This window comes from Pyrgilauda ruficollis, unplaced genomic scaffold (assembly GCF_017590135.1).
Source record: "Pyrgilauda ruficollis isolate IOZ18807 unplaced genomic scaffold, ASM1759013v1 scaffold59, whole genome shotgun sequence".
NCBI classification, from domain to species: Eukaryota; Metazoa; Chordata; class Aves; order Passeriformes; family Passeridae; genus Pyrgilauda; species Pyrgilauda ruficollis.
The window spans coordinates 502,999-520,491 of record NW_024527599.1 but is presented as its reverse complement, the minus strand read 5'-3'; the positions used below and the strand labels follow the sequence as shown (position 1 = coordinate 520,491).

General features: G+C 47.1%; 1 protein-coding gene across 6 annotated transcripts in view; it reads left to right on the top strand.

The window, feature by feature from the left end:
• SGSM2 (small G protein signaling modulator 2) overlaps positions 1-17,493 on the top strand; it is a 38,358-nt gene that overhangs the window by 11,411 nt on the left and 9,454 nt on the right. For 2 of the 6 annotated variants that reach the window (XM_041482809.1, XM_041482806.1), the window contains exons 3-14: positions 5,370-5,532; positions 7,255-7,416; positions 9,312-9,379; positions 9,871-10,016; positions 10,516-10,650; positions 11,083-11,207; positions 11,503-11,570; positions 11,934-12,097; positions 12,571-12,700; positions 14,058-14,192; positions 16,718-16,868; positions 17,422-17,486. In XM_041482809.1, the coding sequence (XP_041338743.1) occupies positions 5,370-5,532; positions 7,255-7,416; positions 9,312-9,379; positions 9,871-10,016; positions 10,516-10,650; positions 11,083-11,207; positions 11,503-11,570; positions 11,934-12,097; positions 12,571-12,700; positions 14,058-14,192; positions 16,718-16,868; positions 17,422-17,486 (1,512 nt within the window). The remainder of the gene's footprint in view (positions 1-5,369; positions 5,533-7,254; positions 7,417-9,311; positions 9,380-9,870; positions 10,017-10,515; positions 10,651-11,082; positions 11,208-11,502; positions 11,571-11,933; positions 12,098-12,570; positions 12,701-14,057; positions 14,193-16,717; positions 16,869-17,421; positions 17,487-17,493) is intronic. The other 4 variants (XM_041482807.1, XM_041482808.1, XM_041482812.1 and 1 more) reach the window with 4 other exon arrangements.

The following is a 17,493-nucleotide window of genomic DNA, read 5'->3' as shown; positions in this document are numbered from 1 at the left end:
ATCTCCACAAGTGCTTCTGAGATGTAATTCCACACTCAGATCTGATGTGTGGGCCCTGTCTCCATCTTTGCAGCTTCCTTTCACAGAGCCCTGGGGCATCTAGACTTGGATAATCATCGGTGTAAGATGCTTCCTTCTTCAAAAATAAGTAGAGGGAATTGTTATTTGAAATAGTTCTGTGTCACCGAGTATCTGTTCACAGCAAAAGGACTGGTGTGCTCTGAGAATCAGAGTGGCTCTTGGGTCCTCTTCAGAGGCCAGAGCCCATCCAGTGTGTGACAGGATTATCCTTAATGAATGTGCAAAACACTGACTAAGAGTGGACTTTGTGTGGAGCAGCTGAACAGTTACTTCCCAGCAGGTGAGCACTGTTCACTCTGGAGGGGGAGGCAGTAGGAAAGCTCTTGTGTGGCTGGATTTTCTGGAGCCACATAGCTGAGAGCTGGTAAGGTGTGAAATGTTAGGGAGCACAATCAAAGAGCTTCAGCTGAGGTCGTGGATGAGTCTCCATCCACCCTGGCAGTGGAAAACTGGGAGTGCTTGGAACATGGGTATGGCTGGGGACTCCTGGAGAGCAGACCTGCAGGGGATGCTGCTGTCTGAGCTGCAGGGGTGCAGCAGTGCTGGGTTACATCCCACTGCTAATGACCCAGGGCTAACCACAGCATGGGCTGAGTCCTGAGGCTGTGTCCTTCACTGGTCTCAGGATGACTTGTTACCCCATTTTGCACAAAGTTAATTGTGTTTGAAAGAAAACACAGTTTTGTTCCCATCATTTTCAGCTGGAGTGACAGGATTCCAATTCTTCTGAAAACCAGCCCCCTTAGGAAGAAATGTCTTTTGCTTTGGGATTTTTAACTGATTGCCTTGAGGCTTCTAAATATCACCATATTCAGATTTGACAGAAAACAAAGAATTCAGTTTTCTCTTTTTTCCTTAGCTCACAGAAATGTAACTTCTGTAGAAACAGATGTAAATAACCATTGCCCAACCTGACAGTTTATCATCTTAACTATTTTTGGCTTTCTACCCTTGGCATTGATATTTTTAAAAAATTAAGATTATCTGCTATGGAAATGCAGATCTCTCACAAACAAAACATAACTCTTCCTGTATTACTGCTCCTATTTGGGAAACAAACATTTTCAATGATGAATAATGCTTAAAAAATAGTTTACAGAGATTCCACCTCACTTGATAAACACATTAGCCCAGAGAGTGTACCAGAGATGGTCATAATTGGGGGGAGGCAAATATTTTTTCATGCACATTTAGAAGGTTTTTGATTGTGCTCCAAGAATGATGCTTAAATTAATGAGTGGTGTGCTCTGGTGGGGAGGAAAAAAACAGAGCGAATATTAGCTCTGATGTGAAATGAAACAATTTTTGAACTGCATGTGTTTTTAGCCTGAGAAGTGAAATAAAATCTCTTGTGGTTTTTAGAGAACTCTGCTAAACATTTTGCTTTGATCCTGGGTCATCAAATTGGATAATTTTCAATATCTAGAGAAACTTCAGTAATTTTGATTTACCCTTAACAGCATTTAATGAAAACACTTCTGTTTTCTGAAGGTACCTGAGATCCTTGAAGCTTAATGATCACAATTTTAAAGAGGAGCAGTGACCAAATTTCAGCCCTGACGTTTCCCAGCCACTTTAGAACAGGGAATTGTCCATTTAGATACTTAAAAAAAACTATTTTCTAGGGAGCTATTGAACATAGGAAGTTCTGTGGCACAGCCCAAGAGGAGCAGGCTGAGTGCAGGTGCACAAGGCAGAGGAGCAGGTTTGGATGTGTCCTCTGCAGCCCTTTGCCCTCGGGTACCAGAATCTCCCCTGCCTGCCTGCGTGTCCCAGTGACACCACAGGCTGGAACTGGGCAGGAAAACTGGCTTCAAACTGGGCAGATCTGTGACTGGGATAAAGCAGCAGCAGCTGGAGATCATGAGCATCTGATGGCTTCTTTATCATCCTCCTCTCTTCACTTCTTTTTAATTTCTTCAGCCTCATGAATTCAATTCCCTGTGCACAGTTTCCATGAAAACAAGGTATTTAGCTGCAGTATTTCCTCCTGTCTAAGGGAAATCTCATCTGCTAAGTACACCCCATAAATAATCCTTCCACAGGCCTTCTTTTCTGTGCTCACCACCCTTCCATCCCTAGAACTTTCATTTCACAGTCCATTAAGTCATGTCAGAATTTTCATAGAGCCAAAAAAGGACAAAACCGAACCTGTTCACCTGACCCTGGAAGAAGTAGCTGTGGTGAAGTCATAAAAAAGTGACATTTCCTGAAGCTCGGTGGGCACCGTGATTATTTGAACTGTAAATCAATAATATATCTGCACTTAATTAAATTCAGCAGTGAATACTGCAGAGAATGTTCCTCAAAACCGTCTGGAGTTAATGAATTTTTAGATGGCTGCTGTCAGCTGAACCATACAAGAAAATTACCTGAGCTGTGCTGATTTATTCCCAGTGCAGGGCTGCTCTTCCACTCTGTGTGATGAGTTGCTGTTTTTTTTGTGCTTGGTTTTTGTGTGTGTTTGTTGTAGGTACAGTGACAGTAGGCAGGCTCGGGGTCACGCTGGGCTGTGCAGTTGTTGCTTCCCTGTGTGCACACATACCTGTAGCCAGAAGCATGTGTACATGTGTACAGACTACCTGTGTGTGCACAAAAGCACCCAGTGAGGCCTTTCTAATGTTAGCAGTTTCTCCAGAAACAGCTGAATCATCTATTTTTAGGTCTTCTTAGAGTGTCAGATTCCAAAAAGGGGAAAATGGTTCATTTTCCCAGAAATGGGTAGATAACCCCCTTTCCCTGTCCCAAAGGTTCTTGCACCATAACCCTGAAATAGTTCTGCTGTCTCTTTAGGCAGCAGTCTGAGCTGTGCAGTTTGTAACTCCCGGGGATCCCCTGGTTTTGGTTTCCCAAAAAGCACCACGGCCAAGGCCTCTCGTGTCTTTGGAAAGGTTCTGCAGCCCGAGGTGCCTCCTGTGCCAGTTTGTTCAGGATGTGTTAGGTTTCCTCTCTGACTAAGCTTGGCCGTGGGCGATGCTGGCAAGGTGCAGTGAGATCAGTGCCTGCCCCGGACACGGAGCCAAAGGGAAGCCCTGGGGGCTCTGCCAGGGAGCTGTCCCTCCCTGCTGGGCTGTGCCACTCCTGCCACGGGTGGGAGGGACGCCTTGCTGCTGTCCTGTGCCACCAGGGTGCCATCCACACGGTCCCCTGGGTTGGGGTGGGATGCCATCTGTGTCGCCTGCATGTTTTGCGGTCTAACTGGATAAAAGCCACGGTGTATCTGCAAGCACGCTCAGATCAAGTCAGATGTGAATGTATTCCAGCTGTTCTGGAATAATTCTTGCTGAAAGGAGCCTGGAGAGAAGAGTGCTGACAGCCAGTGCTTTAGTCTCAGTCTGGGGCTGCAGTGTAGGAGAATGGAGTGACCTGAGGCTCACACAGGCTGGGCTGTAGCCTGCCCCCCGTCCGTGTTCCTTACACATAGAACTGGACATGTGTTAATCTCTTGTCCTGTGGAAAATACATTTTGAGGCAATCCAGCAGCAAATTCCAGTGTCTCACCCTTTGCAGATGACCCCTACGTGTGCATTATAGGCAGCTGGGGATGGATATTACCCAAGTTTTTGTGATGAGAAATGTCACAATGGAATAATTAAATATTGGGGCTCTAGGGACAGTCACTGGGGAAATTGCCCTCAGTGGCAGCTGCAGCATTTATTAATAATTAAAGCTGTGCCTGCTGTGCTTTTCACTAAATTTGTTTCATTAATATTTTATTGTTTTAAAGAAATAAAAAAAAGCAGTGAAGGTGGGAAGAGAGTCTGTTTCCTAAGCAACAGCAATGCACTTCTTTGCAGTTATTTTTAAAGGCAGGTTGCTTCATCTAAGATTTGGAATCAAATTGCTGCATTGCTCCAGGCATCTGGAAAGCTGCTTTTCTTTTTCCTTTATTTCTAATTGAAAGACAGAGCAGAACAGTTGCTGGGTGAAGAGCGGTTGTGATGGTTGCTAGACAGGAGCTGGAGCGTGCTGTGCAGAACGTGTCCGTGCTGTCACCACTCGCTGTGATTCCTTCCCCTGGCACAGCAACCAGCCTGGCTTCAGAGATGGCACCAGTGCCAGGCTGCTCTCCTGTCAGACCAGAGCTCTGCCCCCTGCTCCTGGCAGACCAGGGCTGTGCCCCCTGCTCCTGGCAGAGCAGGGCTCTGCTGCCCTTCCAGCGCAGGGCAGGTTTCTGATGGCTCAGAGGGGTCTCTCAGGGATGTGCCTGCATGTCCTGCTCCTCCTCCCAGGGAGCAGTGCCCTGCACAGGCTGCTGTGCCCGAGGGGGGGGATGGCTCCCGAGGCAGGCTCTGGCTGCAAGTGCCTCCAGCATGGGAAGCAGCATCAGACCTGCTGCTCAGTGCCTGATGTGTCTGATGCCATCGCTCCTGCCCTGAGCAAACAGAACAGGAGCATGCCAAGCTGAGCCCAGGGCACTGCCCCATTGTGCTGTACCCTGGGGTGGGGCTCCTCAGGGTTCAGCACGAGGTGTTCTGTGTGGCCCCAGCCTGGCCTGGCTCTTGGGCTAGTTTTCATGGCCTGAACAGTGAGGACAGGTCTATTTCAGATGGGGGCTTTCAGGTGTTATGGGATTTGGTGTCTTCAGGAAATGCTCAGCACCTGACAGTGTTGGGCATAAAGTGCAACAAAATGCTGCCTTCTCTCAGAAAGAGCCTCTGTCAGAGCAGATGGAGTGCCATTTGTAACCACATTTAAGGTGGGGAGCTGCGGTGTCCCATGGGCTGCAGTGCTGTGAACACTGCCCTGCCCTGGGCACACTCCTGGCACACAGAGCTGGGTCCTTCCCCTCGCCTGTGAATGAACTGCTCTGTTCTGCATCCTTTGTATGACTCTGAGTCATCTGCAGTCTCACTTCAGAAGTTGATAGACAAGGAAGGCTTACTTTTTTGTTTAGATTTGTTGTGGTTGTTTTAATTGGTATTTCTCATTTCCTTGCCCTGCAGCAGGTTGCAGAAGAGCTGGATAGATTTCTGCTGCAGTCGTGCATAGCGCAGTGCAGTGTTTTACTGGTGACCATCAGGGAATGTCAGTGTGGCTCTGTGTGGAACACGTAAAGTGGGGTGAAAACGCTCAGAGATTCCAGCTTATTTATACACTGCCATTATCTGTACTTTACAAGGTGCTTGTAGTAGCAGATCAGACACTTGCTGACACCATTGTGAGTTCGTGTCTGTCTGTCTGTCCCCCCAGCTCTGCTCTTGCCCCACACTGCCCAGGGGCAGTGAGCAGGTGCTGCTGGCTGAGGAGGAGAAGCAGAAGCCCCATAACGCTGTGTCCTTCCCCAGGTGTGGTGGAGGCATGTCTCCTGCACATGCTGAAGCGCAGGGCTGCCGGCTTCCTGCGCACCGACAAGGTGGCCGCGCTCTTCACCAAGGTGGGCAAGACCTGTGCCATAGCTGGAGACGTGTGCAAGAAGGTGCAGGAGCTGCAGCAGCAGGCAGAGAGCAGGTGAGCTGAGCTCTTTGTCAGCCAGGTGCATGCAGGGTGTGTGTGCACACAGACTGCCCCGCGAGGGCACCGGCGCGTCTCTCGCTGATGGAGCTGTGGGTGTTTGTGTGTGATCAAACTGGCAGTGAGCAAAGGCACAGACATGGGGAACTGAGGCTTTGGTGTTTCATTTTGCTTCTCAGTACAGCAGAGGAGCACATTCGGCCCACACACAGCAACAGAAGTGACTAATTACTGGTGACTTCAGAGAGGGCTCACAGTCTGGGTCTGCTGGACCGGCTTGGGCTGTTGGTGGGAAGGGAGGGGGTGGAAGGAGGAACTCAAGAACAGACATACTGCAAAAGCTGTTTTGGCATGCTCCTGCCAAACCAGGAGCAAATTTCTAGGTATCACAGCAGAAACATTAAATGAATGGACACAGAGTGATGGGAGGAAGGATGGTGTAGGAAAGCTGTTCAGTACGTACCGGGCTTAAGCAAACAGAATCCTGGAGTCAAGGACTTGAGGTTACTGAAAGTCTTAGACTTCTTGCTGGTGGTGAGCAGCAAAGTTAAGATTTTCCATGTGGTTCTGTGGATGGAATCACAGTGCATGAGTGTCTTGTCCTATAAGCTCAGGACAGGAGCATTTTAAATTCTGTTTGTAGGCACTGCTGAGCCCTGAGAGCTCCCTGCACGTCGTAGGAACTTTTAGCCTCTCATCAATTTGCTGTAAAGAAGGGCTTTGTTGAGAGAGCTTGTCTTCAATGACTGACAATTATTTAAATTAGCACTTATATTTCTGTGTAATTTTCTGACATTTATCTTTATTACACTTATCATTATCAGACTTTGTTATGTAGTTTTTGACAGATATGTACCTATTTTTGGTAGATTTTTAATTTGGCCTACTGATACAGACAGGGATTTTATTAAGTTTAGTTTTTTAAAAGTTGGTAAGAAGGATGGTTTCTACTGAATATTCACCAGCCTCTCTCCTGGTTAAGAGACCACACAAACACCCCTCTAACCACAAGAGAACTTTGGCTGTATCCTCTAACAGAGAGGAGCAAATGAACTTAAATTCTGTGGTTTCTCTTGGACGAATTTTGTGTGTTTTTCAGCTATTAACAGCCACAAAATTTAAGTGCTGTAGAAAATACACACAGAAAAGATATGATTGGGAAATACTGCAGGGGTGGACTCCTCTGCTGGATGTATGAAATGAGACAGAAGGGCTGTAACAGCCTAACTGTTCCTGAGGCTGTGGCTTAAGAAAACCCCAGTTTGGGATGCAGCTAAAACACACCCAGATTGTATGATGTCAGTGGTGTCACTGTCTTCCCTGCCTGTGGGGGTGCTGTCATGCCCCCCTGTAGCACTTGGGACCCTGTCAGTGCAGGGGGAATTACAGATCCCACCCAAACCCCCCAAACAAATGTATTAACTCTGTGTAACTGAACCGTTTCCTGAAAGGGAACCCAAGTGCTGGCAAAGAACCTGAAGATGTCAGGGTTTCTTTCCTCATTGAGGCAAAATGGAATCTTCTTCTGTTTTAAGGGGGAGGTTTTCTGGAGAAGACATTGAGGGGGCTCCTGTTCCCCTCAGCCCGGGGCAGTGCCCTGTGCTTTGCAGCCACCTCTCTCCTGCAGCTGCACTGTGTTACCTGATGCAGGAGCATGGGTTTCACTGGATGATGGAGCTGTGCAAATTCTGACTACTTTTATTTTACCACCTTTTGCAGGAAAAGTCAGCCAAATGGGCAGGAACCCCTCAAAAGGCAGGGATCAACCACAAGCAGAACACCTGTCCTGACAGCTCAGGCCATCAAGCACATCTGGGTTCGGACAGCCTTGATTGAGAAGGTGCTGGACAAGATTGTGCAGTACATTGTTGATAACTGCAGGTGAGGAAAGCAGCAGAAGCACAGGGGTTTGTTGGACTGGTGCATTTAGGTGTCTGCAGCAAGGGATTTCATCAAAAGTCTTTGGCAAACCCCTGTGATGCAGGCTTCTGGTAAGATGAAAACCAGTTACATAGGCATTTAGAAAAAATGTAGTTTTTCATCACTGGCAGTGTTTCAGGCTTACAAAAAACATTAACAGGTATTCAGCTTTCCAGAAATCAGCTACAAACGTAACTAAGTATATTAGGTGCCCATATTGTAATGGGACCTAGACCTTAGTGGAATAGAAATATCTTCTAATAGGTCATGAGTTGAAAATAATCCTTTGGAACGGAGGATGTCAGGGAGAAAAATGCCTTTTGGAGATGAAAGAAAGGAGAATTAGAACAGGAGGAGCTAGTGACATAAAACCTTAGTGTTGTGAAAACAGGTTCTTTGAATCATGGTTTTTTTTTTTTTAGAAAAATCAAGCTTTGTGTAAAGTGAAAGTCTTCCCTTGCAAAACCAGAGAAGGGCATCAATGCTTTATGAATGTATTCCCCACAAGCTCCTTAAGAGGCAAAGCTGAATCCTCTTTGTTCTGTTTTTGCCTCCTGCTGCCCAGCACCAGCTGTGGTTTGCCAAGGAGTGGCTCTTAACTCCTGCCCTTCCTGCCCTCCCATAACCCATGAGACAGAACTCTTAATGGGGCACACTGAGGACAGTCTCCCACAAAAAGAGAATGGAAGGGACCCCAAAGCTTGGTGTGGTCCCAGAAAGGAAGTTTGCTGGTGGGGGCTCTTGTCATTCTGCTCTGGCAACACATTCTTGTTCATCCAGAGCCAGTGGGTCTGGACAAGGATGAGAGCTAAGGGCAAAGCAGCTTATTTTCACAGTATTTTCCAACTTTGTGTTGCTGTTTTCCTTGTCATCAGCATTGCTTTCATTATGTATCTTGCCACTAAAAGCAAGAGAATGGAAGAAAGGTCTTTGTGCTGTTCAAGCAAACTGTTGCTCTGGGATATGTAATGCCAGCTTGGATTTTATGAGCTGTGTGCAGAAGAGACAGAGGGAGGGTTGGCCATGTCCCAGAGACAGTTAATGAAAGCATTTTAGTCCACTGCCTCAGTGTCTGCAGATACATGGGTACAAGGGGTTTTAATTTCTTTTCCACATAATCCACAGGAGACACATCAGGGGAGTTTGCTCTCAGTTGTTCCATCAGCTCACTGCCTTCCCCACCCCTGCAGATGAGTTAGGATCAGGTCCTTCATTGCAGGTGTGTGATTTTGAGAACCTGACTTGGTGAATAAAACAAACCTTTTCAAAGGCTTGTCACCATGCATTTTTGTGTCATTACTGCTCAAATGCTCCATGTTCACATCCTTCAGCTGTTGTGTCCTGGAGGAGGAGCAGGTGCTTTAGAGTTTGAGCCCCATCTAGTGAACAGACCACAGAGGACAGTGGCATTCAGGAACTGTGGCTGTTTGGATTTTTTGGCTGTGTGGTTTTGTAAAGCAGCTTTGCCTGCTGCAATGGCAAGATTGGGGTCACTGCAAGAGCAGTGCAGTAGTTCATAGTTCTTCACAGTGTTTCAAGATGATTCCTCACAGATGGAAGACGTGTATAAGAATGTGTGGATTGTTTTGTCTCTGTGGAAAATGGACAAAATTGCTTGCAGAGAACTATTGCTTGTTCCCATATTACAATTCTGCCCAAAGCCCCAAATCAAATATGCTGGGTAAACACACTGAGCACAAGGCAAGCTCCTGCCTCTCCGAGCTCAGCTGGAAAATAGATGAGACAGAATGAGCATGTCAAGAGGCCCATTGTGTTAGACCTGTAGCTAAACCCAAGCTTTGAAATGGTTCATACCAACTCCTGTTTTTAACTGAGCTCTGATCTTTTATTCCTAGTAAATACTATGAAAAGGAAGCTTTACTGGCTGATCCTGTTTGTGGCCCAATACTGGCTTCCCTGCTAGGTGAGTTCTTGCAAAGTTACTTTTTATGCTGAAGAAAGTAAATTGTTTCTTAAAGCATTTTGCATTATAACAATGTTACAACAGGTGAATTTTGTATCTTGTATGTAGTTAACTATTTATAACAGAGCAACAGTGAAGATGTTTTGTTGCTTACAAGACCAGAAGAGACTGATCATCTGGTTTTAATAGCAGTTATTGGTTGGATTAGAAAGCAGAATGGGAATGGATTTTTACTGAATGCTTGCTGGCAGTCTGTAACTGCTAATGCTGCCGTGGCAGGGCCCTGTGTTGTACAGGAATGCTCTTACACAGCCCTGGATAACAGGAGTGATACATTATTGTATTGTTGTCTGTGTCGGGGGCTGATCCCTAGGATCCGTGACCATTGTTATTCACTTGGCTTGAGAAGGAATTCTCCCCTTCAGTGCTCAGCCAGCAGGAGAGTGTGCCTGCACAGACTCAGAAGGTTCCTCCCTTGGTCTCTTTCCCAGTTGGACCGTGTGCTCTGGAGTACACCAAGCTGAAGACAGCTGACCACTACTGGACAGACCCTTCGGCCGACGAGCTGGTGCAGCGGCACCGCATCCACGGCGCGCACGGCCGCCAGGACTCGCCCTGCAAGCGCCCAGCCCTGGGAGTAGGTATTTACTGTGGGCTGCCTCTGAGCTAGGGCACGGGCTGACCATAACAACAGCCCCATGAGCGAGGTACTGAGTCTGGAACAGCCTTTCTTCTTTATTCTGTAACAGAGCTTTATCACAGATTAGAAGTCCAGCCCTGGGAGTAGGTATTTACTCTGAGCTGCCTCTGAGCTAGGGCACGGGCTGATGATAAAAACAGCCCCATGAGGGAGGTATCTGAGTCTGGAACAGCCTTTCTTCTTTGTCCTGTAACAGAGCTTTATCACAGATTAGAAGTCCACTTGGGCCACAGTGCCCTGTTTATCTGTACGCAGAAAAGTTTGAGATCCAGCACTAAATTCTGTGGCATTTGACAACTGTGATCTGACCAGGTAGTTCACAAGAAATTCTGGGTTAAGAGTCCAGGTGATTTCTGTGCCAACGCCCTGCTGCACGAGAGGTGCACCGTGCAGGCTGGGGTGCAGTGCCTGGCTGACGCGCCCGCTGTGTGCGCAGATCCGCAAGCGCCACTCGAGCGGCAGCACGTCGGAGGATCGCTTCGCTGCCTCGGCGCGGGAGTACGTGGAGTCCCTGCACCAGAACTCCCGGACTCACCTGCTCTACGGCAAGAACAACGTCCTGGTGCAGCCGGTGAGCGCGGGCAGCTGGGCTGGGGAGGCAGGGGCGCAGCTGGGGATGGAGCTCCCGCTGGCGAGGGCTCGCGCGTTCTGCTCTCGGCACAGAGCTGCCTTCGGCTTGGCCCTGCTGGGCTGGGCGAGATTTGACACGGGACAAATGCTTTCACTGCCTGAGCACTGTCAGTGGGCAGTGGCTGTAGGCAGGAACAAACACACTGGACTGTATTTCATACACCAGCTGACTGTGTTGTGGTTTTCCCCCTCTTGCTAGTAGCAATGTTGTATACCAGTACTTTTTTTTTTGCTGTTAGGGTTTCCCTCAGCACTTCCCAGATGCTGCAGCCATGGAACTTGCATGGCACAGAAAGACTGGAGCATATATTTAGTGCAGATATTTTGTGCACTTGAGTCACCTGAATTGTCTGTTTGTTGCTTCTGTGAACAGAAAGATGACTTGGAGGCAATTCCTGGGTATCTCTCCCTTCATCAGTCAGCAGATAGTTTGACATTAAAATGGACTCCAAACCAGCTGATGAATGGAACCCTTGGAGATTCAGAACTGGAGAAAAGGTACTCCTTGCATTCAGGAAGGATGGGAAGAACTGTGTAACCTGCTGGGGGGCACCAGGAAAGAGGAAGAGGAGGGGAAGAGGGAAGCAGAGGTTGTACAAACCTGGTACCAGAATATCCAGTGTGGAGAAACTAGCTTTCCTTTGCCATTTACTTGACTAATAATTTACTTTCATTCACCAAATTTAATAAGCAGTTATTAACTTAGCAGAGTTCTTTCTATCAGGTGCTTGGAACTGCAGGCATTCCTGAATATGGAAAAAACAATGTTTCCTGCATTTTCCTTCCTTTTTAGTGTTTACTGGGACTATGCATTGATTGTGCCACTGAGCCAGATCGTCTGCATCCACTGCCACCAGCAACGTAAGCATAACCCTTAAGCATATATTCCTTAAAAATACATAACCAGGAGAGCCACCTGAATGATTGCTTTTCCTCCCTCGGTGTCAGGGACACCTCTGACTAGTTCTGGCCATGTGGGAATGAGTGTTAAAATCTCCAGTCCCAGCTGATAGAGGATGACAGCTGTGTGAGGCTTTCCTAGTTTGCTTGTGTCTAGAGTTTCTTTAGGACTAAAGGACTGATATCATCCTTAGATCACACTGTGCCTAACAAAGGTTTATTTATCTACTTAGAGATGATCCCAAATAAAATCTACTTAGAAGGTAAGAGCAGAAAACTGAGGCTCTGAGGTAACAGTGTGGACTCCCCTTGTCCTCCTTGCAGCAGAAAGCAGATGGACTTTAGTGCTGGTGAGCCAGGATGGGACGCAGAGGCCTCCGCTGCACTTCCCCCAAGGAGGGCACCTCCTCGCCTTCCTGTCCTGTCTGGAGAACGGGCTCCTGCCCCGAGGCCAGCTGGAGCCCCCGCTGTGGTCCCAGCAGGGCAAGGTATGCTTCTTCTGCTGGGCTCCACAGGGTCTGGTACTGACTTCAAGCTGCTTTATGGTAAAGTAGGACACAAAATAACTCCCTTCAGTCCAGTCTGCTTCTTACACACATGGTCTTTAAAAACTGTTCATACCTTCATTACCCCATCGAGCAATGAGCTGGAATCTGCTGTTGCATCAAGATACAAACCCACACAATGGAAGTGAGACTGAGATGGACTGACAGAGCTGCTGCCAGAGGCTTGGGGTGCCCAGCTCCCATAGATTACAAGAAAAGGCTGGTTTGCATCACACAGAAAAGCAGCATTAAGTACTCCTAAACCACCACCTGTATATGACTCCACTGTTTTCTCCCTCACCTCCTCCCAACATTGAAAGTTTGGAGATTTAAGATGCCAGAGGTCTGTAGTACTTAGTTTGTTGTACTCTGTTAGTCACTCACAGCTGAATGTATGGAATTATTATTTTCTCTAGGGCAAGGTGTTTCCAAAGCTTCGAAAACGGAACAGCAACAAATCAGTGGACCTGGAGGAGATGCCAGCTGAGGACACATCCACAGACTACGTCTTCAGAATTATTTATCCTGGACACAAGCACGATAACAGTAAGTGCCTCTGTTCTGCTTTGTTTGAAAAAAAACAAATGAAAAACCAAATCAGGCATCTGAGCAAATCTTGAAGTAATATCCTGGGAAGTACCTGCAGGTGACAAGCCACATTTTTGTAAGGGGTGAAAAACCCAAACCTCTAATAAATTTCACTGAGAGATAATTGTGATCAGCAGGTACAGCTTAGGTTTCCCTAATGCAGTGAGTCTTGTTATCTTAATGGAAATGGAGTTGAGGTGGGGAATCTTACATTTATTCTGTGTTTTACAGAGCAAGTTTTCAAAATACTCCCCTGGGCTTGCAAACTGAGACTGAAACAAAAAAGATTGCTTGACTAGCCAAGAGCAGTTTTGCTCCTGAAGTGAGGATATTTTTACTGGCCACAATGCTTGCTCATAATGTTATTATTAGGAAAAAACCTCAACCATAAACCCTTAAAAGTAAAACCCCAAGAACTCCCTGGGCTAAGTTTTCCTGGCTTGGAAGCACAAACTTAACAGTGGCTTAATAAAGGCCCTTCCAAGGCAACTAAATGAATTCCCAAGCACCAAACCACCTCATGTCATCAGTGAATACAAATTCCTTACATGCAAGAAGGCATTTGAGCTAGTTCTCAAACAGCATGTTCAGTTTTATTCCCCTTGGCAAAGAAGCAAGAACTTCCTGGTAAGATCAAACCCTAAAGGTTACAGGGGACTTGGAGTTACTGCTCACACTGGGACTTGTGACAGCAGGAGTCTCCTCTGCAGCCTGCTGAGCCCGGGCCTGGGCCAGTGCTGGCTGGGCTCTGTCAGGGCTCCTGGCTGGCACAGGTAAACCAGCAAACACACCAGCAAACACACCAGCAAACAGCCTTGGACTGCTGGAGGGCTGCAGGGCCTGGGGGCTCGTGGGGCAGAGCTGCAGGTCCCGTGCCAGCAGGAACTCTGCCTGTCTGCACAGCCACACGCAGCTGGGAGGGACGTTTGCTGTCCAGGTGCATCTGGCACAGGTTTCAGAGAAGGGGCCACAGCACTGCTAGGGCACAGTGAAGGACAGAAGCTAGCTGGAGCCTAGAATTCTGTGGAGCTTTGCTCAAAAGCATACTCAGCTGCTGCAGGCTGGAAGTGGGATCTTTGTCCCTTGCCGTGGTGTGCTCTCACAGCCTGTGCACACTCAAAGGCTGGCTGAGTTTGGTGGAGCGTGCTTGGTTTCTGTAGGAAACTCAGTTTTCACACCATTGACAAGAGCTTGTGCCCTCGAGCAGAGGGCAGGATTCAGGTCCGTTGTCTTTGCTGACCATGTCCTTTTGAGCTTTCCCACAGCACTGAGTTCTTTCTTCTTATGCTCCTCTTTCACTATTTTCTTTGAGCAGTAACTATTAACTACCACCACTTAGCTGCCAGCCGCTCTACCTCTGTTGACGATGATGAGGAGGAGGAAGATAAGCTACACGCAATGCTATCAATGATCTGCTCTCGGAACCTCACAGCTCCTAATAGGATGAAAGGTTTTTATCCTCCTCCCCCTGTGTCCCAGAGCTCTCTTGCAGCTCCTTCCACTGATGCATACAACAGTGTTGGCATTATTACAGGGACAGGCATTTCACTGACGCCATGAGATCTGGAGAAGGGGGAGAAGGAGGTGACTGTGCTGCAGTGGGCTCCCAGCCCGTGGGGAGTGGGAACAGCATCCTCCCTGTCCCTTGATGTGTGTGCTCTGAGCAGCAAGCCTCCTCTCCTTGGGGCTTCCTGCCCCACCTTCCTAAAGGCTGGATAGCAGAGCAGGTTCTCGGGAGAGAAGGAGGGAGGGTGGCAGCTTTGTGATCTCACAGATGAGGCAGCAGAGAAGGCTGTGTGGAGATGCAGTGCCTGTCTGGGGTCAGTGCTTTCATTCCACTTGCAGCCACAGGCTGGGTGGGCTTCAGGGGATCAGCTGTGAGCTCCACCCCCCCTACACAAATTTGTCATCTGTTTCTTCATGTTATTTAAGCTGGTATTCTCGAGATGTGTGTGCATTTGGCATCCAGTAGTTTAGCTCTGAATTCTGAGAAGTCCTTGCTTTCTCTTGTAGCCTGGACTGGTGGGACTGACTGCAAGAGACAGTAATTGCCCTGCATCTCTGTACAGTGCCAAGGTTCTGGGTTAGACAGGGTATGAGCAGGTGTTCAAGGAGGGCCTCAATGCTTCTAGGCTGCCCCCACACTGATCCCAAGGGAGCAGCCCTGGAAATTGATAAAGCCCAGCCCAAGTTAATGAAGAGTTCTTGGAAGGCATGGATGGAAAGAAGTTCCAAAAATAGTGTTGCCCTTGAAAAAAGACTCTGTTTTAGGAAGTTTCAGTGTGTCCTAGCTGATTGTGCCTGGATATGAGCAAAAATAGGAAGGAAGACATTTAACTGCCACATACACATTAACCATAAGGAACACAATTTAGTTTTTAGTCAGCTGATGGAACATGTGAATTATCCCACTAGAATGGCTGTCAGGTGTCTGCTTTTGGCTATATAATCTTGAAGGGGATGGTAGAGTTAGGGATGTGCCTGGGAATAGCCTGTCTGAGCTGCCCCATCCCATAATGACAACACTGTTGTAGCAGGTTTGCCAGTCATCTGCTTTGACATTTTGCAACATGCTCGACTTTTGCATGTAGCTGAAGTTACAGATAACACCACTACAATTAAATAAAAGATGCTGTTCACTCTAATTCTTCACTAATTCAGGTACCTTTCATCTGAATCTTTAGGTTCTGTGGGGTTCTTTCCTTGTTTCTCTAATAAACAGAATAAAAAAATTAGAAATGAAAAATCCAATTTTCCTGTCTACAGAGGGGAGGCAAAAACTAATGATCTAAAAATGTTTATCCAGTGGTTTTTATTTGAACCCAATAAGAAGCTGCAATAAAGACTGGGTCGTTCAGCTCCTTCCTGAAGAATTAAGGTGAAGAGCATTTTTGCATCACATTTTGTTTTGTGAAATGAAACACACATGACTGCTTCCGCATGAGCCTGTGCTTTTTCTGTTAACAAATGGGTTTACTCCACTCCTCCCTCACCTCTGCCCACTTTCTAATAGGCACTCCTAAAATGCTTTGTGCTACCTTGATTTAAAATGCATGAGATGGTTTGGAATTGCCCCTCCCCACCACTCAACAAATATCTGTTTTAAAAGCACGGCCCAGGGGATTGGATTTTGCTTGTAAATGTTAATTTAGTGGCATACTTTATGACATACATTATTGTATTTGCCTTAATTTTAATCATGGGTGAGCTGAAAGGCCAGTTATTTATTATAAACCAAAAACCCCACGAGTTCAAATGCCAGCTGGGAAGGCTGAAGAGCTGAAGCCAAGCTCTCTGAAGGAGCTGCTGGTTTTTTGAGTTGCCTGTCTGAAGCTGGTTAAAAAGGCAATAGATTTGGTAGAGCAGGGGTAACTCAGGAAGCTGCACTGTACAGTTGGATCACATACTCCTGCAGAGAGTATCCTTTTATAAATATATTGGCAGGACTGGAACTGTCCTCCTGTGCTAAGTGTTTTAGGATCTGGTTCTGAGGGGGAAAAGTAACTGACTGAGTTTGCCTTCATTCCTTTCATGCTCCAGCTTTCACTCTGGCTGGACCAGCAGTTCTATGGCTGATTCCAGGAACTGCAAAATGAAATTCTGAGGCCTGAATTAAATAGAACATTGGGCTAGATGATCTCTTCTGGCCATAAATAACATTTCCATAATATTACACAAGAACCAGTGTAGTTGTTACTGCAGCACCCTTTTCTCTATTCTCTTGAAACATGAACTGGGAGGTGCATGGGCAAGAGAGGGGCAAATGGTGAAGGGGTTTGGCTTCCTGGGAGGGGGCCCTGCACAGCATGCTGCAGGTCCAGAGCAGTGGTTCTGAGGATGCTGCTCTCCTGTTTCTGGAACCGAGGCTCAGAGCCTGTTGAGGAGTGAAGCATGAGCCCTCAGGATGCACAGAAGGACGAGGGGCAGAGAATGGAAGAGGCTGATGTCCTTCTGTCTTGTTTGATTTTTCCACAGACAGCGGTGAGATGATAGAGATGCAAGGCTTTGGGGCAAACCTGCTGTCGTGGCAGCTGGAGCACTGCAGCCAGGGCTCCTCCTGTGTCTCCTGTTCCATGGGCAGCTCTCCCTACGACATTCCCAGCTGCTGCACCTGCATCCACGACCGGTGAGCAAGCTGTGCAGACAGCTCACCTGGGGACTGTGAGCACGCCACGGGTAAAAGCAGGAAGGGTTGAGTGGTTGCAGCACCCAAGACAAAGAGTAACAATTCTCAAGTAGTTTCTAATATAAAAAGATTAAGTTAGGCAGCAAGAAATTTAGTTTATTAAAACTAACTTATTAAACTGTGCTCAAGTCACATTTTGATAGAAAAATTTCATCTAGTTCTTTTGTCTAGTGTAAAATACTTCAGCTCTGGAACGTTATCTTTAACGAGGCATTAACAACTGAATGAAGGGCAACACTTGAGTTTGACACAGATCTCTACAGTGCACCTGCAGCAATTGTGGTTGCGTGTGCCAGGGGGAAATCCGTCTGGGGCCAAAACATTGGTGGGGGAAATGCTTTAATAAGTGGAGTTTGTTATTACTGTGTCCTTTAACTGAATAAATCTTGGTGCAGAGAAAAAAATTGCTGTGTAGGATACAGGGATCATAATTAAATTCTTGATGCTCTCTGTCTTCACCACCTGCTCTTATCCTGTTGGTGCCTCTCCACAGAACTCCCCTAAAGATGTTGTGTGAAAGCATGAAGAGGCAGATCATTTCCAGAGCCTTTTATGGATGTAAGTG